This window comes from Diabrotica undecimpunctata, chromosome 9 (genome assembly GCF_040954645.1).
Source record: "Diabrotica undecimpunctata isolate CICGRU chromosome 9, icDiaUnde3, whole genome shotgun sequence".
Lineage (NCBI taxonomy): Eukaryota > Metazoa > Arthropoda > Insecta > Coleoptera > Chrysomelidae > Diabrotica > Diabrotica undecimpunctata.
In genome coordinates this window covers 129,709,055-129,715,572 of record NC_092811.1, presented here as the reverse complement: position 1 = coordinate 129,715,572, position 6,518 = coordinate 129,709,055, and the positions used below count along the sequence as shown (strand labels likewise).

At 35.1% G+C, this 6,518-nt stretch overlaps 1 protein-coding gene across 1 annotated transcript; it reads left to right on the top strand.

Moving 5' to 3' along the window:
• The first annotated feature begins 1,145 nt into the window (after window positions 1-1,145).
• Window positions 1,146-1,475, top strand: LOC140451328 (uncharacterized). Its single transcript, XM_072545075.1, has one exon. It carries the CDS (start codon window positions 1,146-1,148, stop codon window positions 1,473-1,475), a length of 330 nt encoding a protein of 109 aa, XP_072401176.1.
• Window positions 1,476-6,518: the final 5,043 nt, after the last annotated feature.

Genomic DNA, 6,518 nt, shown 5'->3' with positions numbered 1-6,518 from the left:
CTTACTTGATAAAAAAATACGGTTGCTGGAGTAAGACAGCTAAAAAATAATGAATAAATCTGCTGTGGTCGTCCGCAACGACCTCATTTCGTTTCCTACAAAAGAACCGTCTTTCATCATCGGAATGAGAAAATTATGTCGACAATCCCATCAGCTAACAAAAACTAGGCTTTGTGCAGAGGCAGAACTAAAAAACGCACTGCAGGATTTAGCAATTTTCGCACAATTTCGAAAAAGAATAAAGTGAGATTATGATATGGTGATGTAAACGACGGATTTCAAGTCTCATCTATCTTAACATCTACATTTATTTATTTTTTCATTAAATTCTAATAAAACTTTGTATTAATTGTTTTTCTTTTTTAAATATCCTAATTTTTTCTTTTAGTTCTAAAAACTTTCGTTCTATATTTTCGTTTTTTTTTCTTTAATCTTTGTAGTGAGTTTTTGTATTTCTTTTAATTTTTGTATTATATTTGTCAACAGATCCAACTTGTTTTCCTAGCTGTCCATTTTAGTTATGGTCTTCCTATTGTCTTAGTTTTTTTGAACACCGTTTCTTCTTTCACCTTCTCAAGAATTTCTAGAAGGTGAGAAGTATGGGTTTTAATATTACTCCATCTGGTTTTGACACTTTTTTGAGCCATTTCTATTGGATGCAAGTTTGTGATTTATGGGTACAAACTACTTAGAAACAAATTTGTGAATCTTTAAATTAATGAAAAAATTAATTTTAGAGAAGCCAACCCAGCATATTGTTCAGAATTTTCCCATGAAGCTAGCACCCGCTAAGGGTCCCTTGTCCAGGGTCACGGATTAAGTCCAGAACGGCATCCAAGGCGATGAAGAAATACTTTCGGTACAGCAAAGATGATGGAGTTGGCAACCCTTGATTTTAGGGATAGTATAAGATCACAACCCGCGGCGTCGGATCCAGAGTGGGCAGCCGCAATCAGCGTCAGACCCAAAATGAGCGGCTAAAACAAAATACCCCTTACAAAACGTCATGCGTCAGTTAAAAACACGCAAATACCCCAGGCAAGTAGAAAATTATTTCCATAATTGCAGTGATAAATTATCAGTTATCAGATTCTGCGGGGGGGGGCACTTCATATAGGAACATATAATGCAACATAAAGTGGGACATGGTCGGTCTCAGCGAAGTCAGAAGACGTGGCGAACACTTAATAAAAATTAAATCAGGAGATAGTTTTTACAACGTAGGTGACGACAATAATTCCTTGGAAGGAAACGGCTTCATTATACACAAGTGTCTCCAAACAAGTATAGTATTACTAAAGAAATTTTCCACAAGAGTAATTTGTCTTACTCTCAAATTGAATACAAGGTATAATATGAAAATAATACAGGTTTATGAACCAACAACAGACTATGATAAAGAAGAAGTTAATCTATTCTATGATGATATCGAAGCTGCTCTTAAAGACCATCAAGGATATTTTACTTTTTTATGATTTTAACGCCAAAACAGGAATGAAATCCAACCCTACAGAAACATCACTGGGAAACTTAGGCTTGGATGCTGGAAATCAACGTGGCGAAATACTGTTAAGGTTTATGCTGCAACATGAACTTTTCCAAATGAACAGTTTTTTTTAAAGAAACTTAAAATGATATAGATTTTATTATCACGGACAAAAAACACACCGTTAAAGACATCACGGTTCTTAACAGATTTGTTACAAGTAGCGATCATAGGATGGTACGAGGTAAAAAAGGAATAAACTTAAAGAAAGAGAGATATAAGATGATTAAAAAGAAGAACAAATCAAAACTAAGGATAAAACTATCAGATGTAGATAGTTTTCAGCAATGTATTTCCAGCATACTTAGTAGTCCTGAAACAGAAAATAATATAAACGACTTAAATAATGAATTAACAAATGCCTTACTCGAAAGTCGAAACATGCCCTAGAATTATGCCCTAGAACTCAAAAAGAAGAGAGGATTAGCCAAAATCTTCTTCTTCAAGTGCCATCTCTGCGGCGGAGGTCGGCAATCATCATAGCTATTCGGACTTTTGAGACGGCTGCTCTGAAAAGTTCATTTGATGTACATCCGTACCACTCTCTCAGGTTGCGCAGCCATGACATTCTACGCCTCCCTATGCTTCTCTTTCCTTGGATCTTTCCCTGCATAATCAGTTGGAGCAAGGTGTATTTCTCTCCACGTGTAATATGTCCGAGATATTCTAATTTTCTTGTTTTTATTGAATTTAAAATTTCCATTTCTTTGTTCATCCTTCCCAAAACCTCTTTGTTTGTGACGTGTTCTGTCCATGATATTTTCAGAATTCTTCTGTACACCCACAGCTCAAATGATTCCAGTTTTTTCATTGATGTCGCATTCAAGGTCCAAGATTCCATTCCATAAAATTAAGTCGAAAAAACATAGCACCTCGCCAACCTAACTCTTAGTTTCAGTTTTAAATCCCTGGTACATAGAACTCTTCTCATTTTGTTGAAATTTGCTCTAGCCTTTTCTATTCTTATTTTTATCTCCTGATTGTAATCATTTGTGGAGTTTTCGATATTCTCATAAATTTCGTCTTCTTGACATTCATTGTTAGACCATACTCTTTTCCATACTCTGCTATTCTGGTCACCAGTCTCTGAAGATCTTCAATGTTTTAATTCTTCAATTAAATAAAGAAATATCTAAAGCTATTAGAGAAGACACTCGAAAATACAACCAAAACAAATCGAACATACTATTGAGAACAATGGAAGTATGAGAGTATTGAAAAAAAGACTAAGAACGGGGACAAGGCAGATGATAAAGATTAAAGATAGAAATGGTCATCTTACAACCAAAAGAGAAAGAAACCCTTAAAATAGTTGAAGACTTTTACAAATTGCTGTACACTAGCCAACATTTATTTATTTTATTTTCAGTAGAAACTGAAGAAGAAGACTTACAAACAGAAAATGTAGGTTCAAATGAACCTAATATTCAAGATGAACCCTTCGCAGTAGAAGTGGAGACTGTGGGCGCTGTGGTAGCTGCAGGACCAAGCACTTCTCGGGCATTTTCTGAAGGTAAGATCAGAGTTCATGATTACCTTATAAATAATCATCTCACCTCTAAGAATGATGTCAAATGGCGTACCAAAGTGAGATATCTCACTCCACATATCCAGTGGTTTGTAGAAGATGTAACGCCAGTTGTAGAATTGGAGAGCCCTTATGCTATGTTCTACAAGTACTTTACAAGATATTTATTTGCACGTATGGCAGAGTTTACGAACCTGTATGCTGTACAGAACCAAATACGATTTTTTCCAATGACTGTAGAGGAGCAAATTTTCGTTGGTATACATATACTTATGGGAAATTTACATTATCCTAGAATCGAATTTTATTGGGATGCAAAATCACTAGTGCCCAAAATTGCTGAGAGTATGTCTATAAATAGATTTTACTCCTTGAGGCAAACTTTACATTTTGTGGATACAATGGATGACGTTGAGCATCGACATGTTTTGGAAAGTTTGTCCATTGTACGAAACAATACGCGCCCGTTTGCTGTTACTTCCATTGGAGACAAATCTGTCAATTGATGAACAAATGGAGCCGTTCAAAGGATCAATCAATGTGAAGCAATATATAAAAAACAAACCAAATCCATGGGGAATAAAAATGTTTGTAATTTGCAGTGCAAGTGGACAGATGTTCGATTTTATAATTTATCAGGAAACTAAAACGGAATTGGATCAAACACAAAGGACAGTTTTTGGGCAAGGCGCAGTTGTCGATTTGAAGCTGTGTGATCGCATCACAGACGATAATTGCAAAGTATATTTTGATAACTATTTCTCTGGTTATTGGTTGTTACAAACTGTGTATAAAAAAATATCTTTGCCATTTGTACTGCACGACAAAATAGATTCAGTAGCCCTAGCTTCTCTGCTGATAAAATAATGAAAAACCATGGACGTGGCACTACAGAAGAAATAATCAGTAATGATGGGGAGGTAATTATGACAACGTGGTTTAATAACAAACCTTTAATAATGGCATCAAATTATATAGGAATTGGAACGATCGACAAGTGTAAACGGTGGGATAAGACAAACAAGACCGATATAGAAATAAATGGGCCACAGGTAACAAAGGTTTACAATTTGTCAATGAGAGGTGTTGACAAATTCAATTTCTTACTAACGTACAGGACCTTTATTAGGTCACGCAAATGGACGTTGCGAATGTTCACACATGGTATAGATTTAGCCTGTACGAATGCCTGGCTAGAATATAGCAGGCAAGCAACAAATTTTGCTAATACCAAAGCAAAGAATCTTAGATTTTAGTTCTTTTAGCTATAGAAAAAACAGTCAATAAAAAAGAGGAAGGCCACTTTCAACAAGGCCTAAACCGAAAACACCTAAAAGAAATAACATTAAAGTACGACCAGTGAAGGAAGTAATATTGGACAATGTAGGACATTTACCTACTGTTCATAAATCGAAAAATGCTTTGCTTTACAAGAAACCTGGATGCAAGGGAAAAACTCGTATATCTTGCCTCAAATGCAAAGTTCATTTTGTTTGACCAATATTAACAATTGTTTTATGAAGTACCACAGTATATAAATTATGTATAATGAGCATTGAATAAATATTAACATCGTTCTCAGTATTTATTTTTTCTCTAAGCCACAGTATTTTTACCTTGTTATCTCACAGTGTCCTCATGTGTGGACATGTTATTTTTTAAAAATGGAAAAACTTTTTGACTTGGAACAAAATTCTTCTTCTTTAAGTGCAGTCTCCACGACGAAGGTTGGCAATCATCATGACTATTCTGACCTTCGAGGCAGCTGCTCTGAACAATTGCCTTGAGCTGCAACCAAACCACTCTCTCAGATTCTTCAACCAGGAAACGCGTCTTCTTCCTACGCTTCTCCTACCCACTACTTTTCCTTAAATTATCCTTGAACAAAATCCATAAATCTAAAATAAATTCAAATAACCAATATTCAAAATTTCAAATTTTTAAACCAAGTTAAAAAAGTTAAAAAAGTCATGAGTGAAAGGATTAAAACGTAAAACATTTGACCAATGTGTATTGCTTGTGATGACCTATGGTGCGGAAACTTTTACATTAACAGCTACAACTTCTAAAACGTTGCAAATGGCTTAGAGGAAAATGGAAAGGTCAATGTTGATATATCGCTTCGTGAACGAGTTAGAAATGAAGATGTAAGACGAAGAACAGGAGTTACCGATGTAATTTCCTGAATTGCTCCACTGAAATAGAACTGGGCCGGACACTTTGCCCAAATAAGTGATGAAAGGTGGACGAAAGGATTGCTTGAGTGGAGGCAAAGGATAGTCAAAAAAAGTAGAGGAAGACTCCCTACTCGTTGGACTGACGATCTCAAGAAAATGTTAAGAAATTGGATAAAAAGTGCTCACGATACAGCATGATGGACGAAATGAGGAAGGCCTATGTCCAGCAGTGAAGGCAAAGGGCTGGATGATAATGATGATGAATTAGTAAAACACTTTATTGTTGTTAAAACGCTTTATAACTTGTTACACTGTTGGCATTTAAAACTAAAGTAATACAGAAATATTTTTTGCTGAATCCCACTTTCTATAATAATTCAAAAAGTAAAAAGCTCTTTTTTTCTTCGTTTATGCAATTAGTTCTGCAAACGAACTCAAGCATCTGTCACTCGAATAACGAGAAAATGCACACCGATACCACCAACTACTTGTCATTAAACTGCACGAGCACATTTATCGACTGCCATGTGGATTTCAATTTCAATTGTATTACGTCTCTCATACAAATTATCATTTTGCACATACTACAAACTATAATAATACGTCACTTCACGTAGTGAAATGCCTTTATTCACTTGACACAATTGAACCTAATTCAGATTTAGCGGGATAATTAAATTGGCTGTCGCTAAAGCAATTTGATCTGTGGAAAAATAACAAGGATATCTCAGATTACATATTAGTTTAGTTGAATTACATATATTAGAGTAAAACTTTTTATTTTGGATGTAGAGACATCCTTATTAGCCCATTGTTATTTTACTAATTTTAATTTTAACAATTTTTTTTAAACAAGTTGTAAAAAATCAACTGTTTTGGCTCTGACTAAGAAATCTAAAAAGTTGGATTGAATATGAATTACCACAAAACAACTGTGATGACAATTCAAGAAGAGGATTTAAAAATCTTAGTTAAATAAAAACAAATAGAAGAAGTTAATGAATATATTGTATATTTGGGACAGATGGCAAAATTAAATAAATCACTTACCTCCTTGACGTAGGTTTGGTGTGTTAAGAGATGAAGTGGAACAAGTATGTGTGTGTGTGAGTGAATGGGATCTCCCTAATACGGGAGTTATCCGTTGAATGAAAGTACCCCCCCCCCCATAAATGGGATAAGCCTGGTGAATGGGGAGTATAGAAAGATGTGAAACGACACCACGCTAGAACAGTTCCTGTCACCACTTTCTGCTCTCTGGAGTATC

Bases quoted from the DNA above. Each gene is read 5' to 3' on its own strand.
- LOC140451328 (XM_072545075.1), top strand. From the start codon at position 1,146: ATGGTCGGTCTCAGCGAAGTCAGAAGACGTGGCGAACACTTAATAAAA.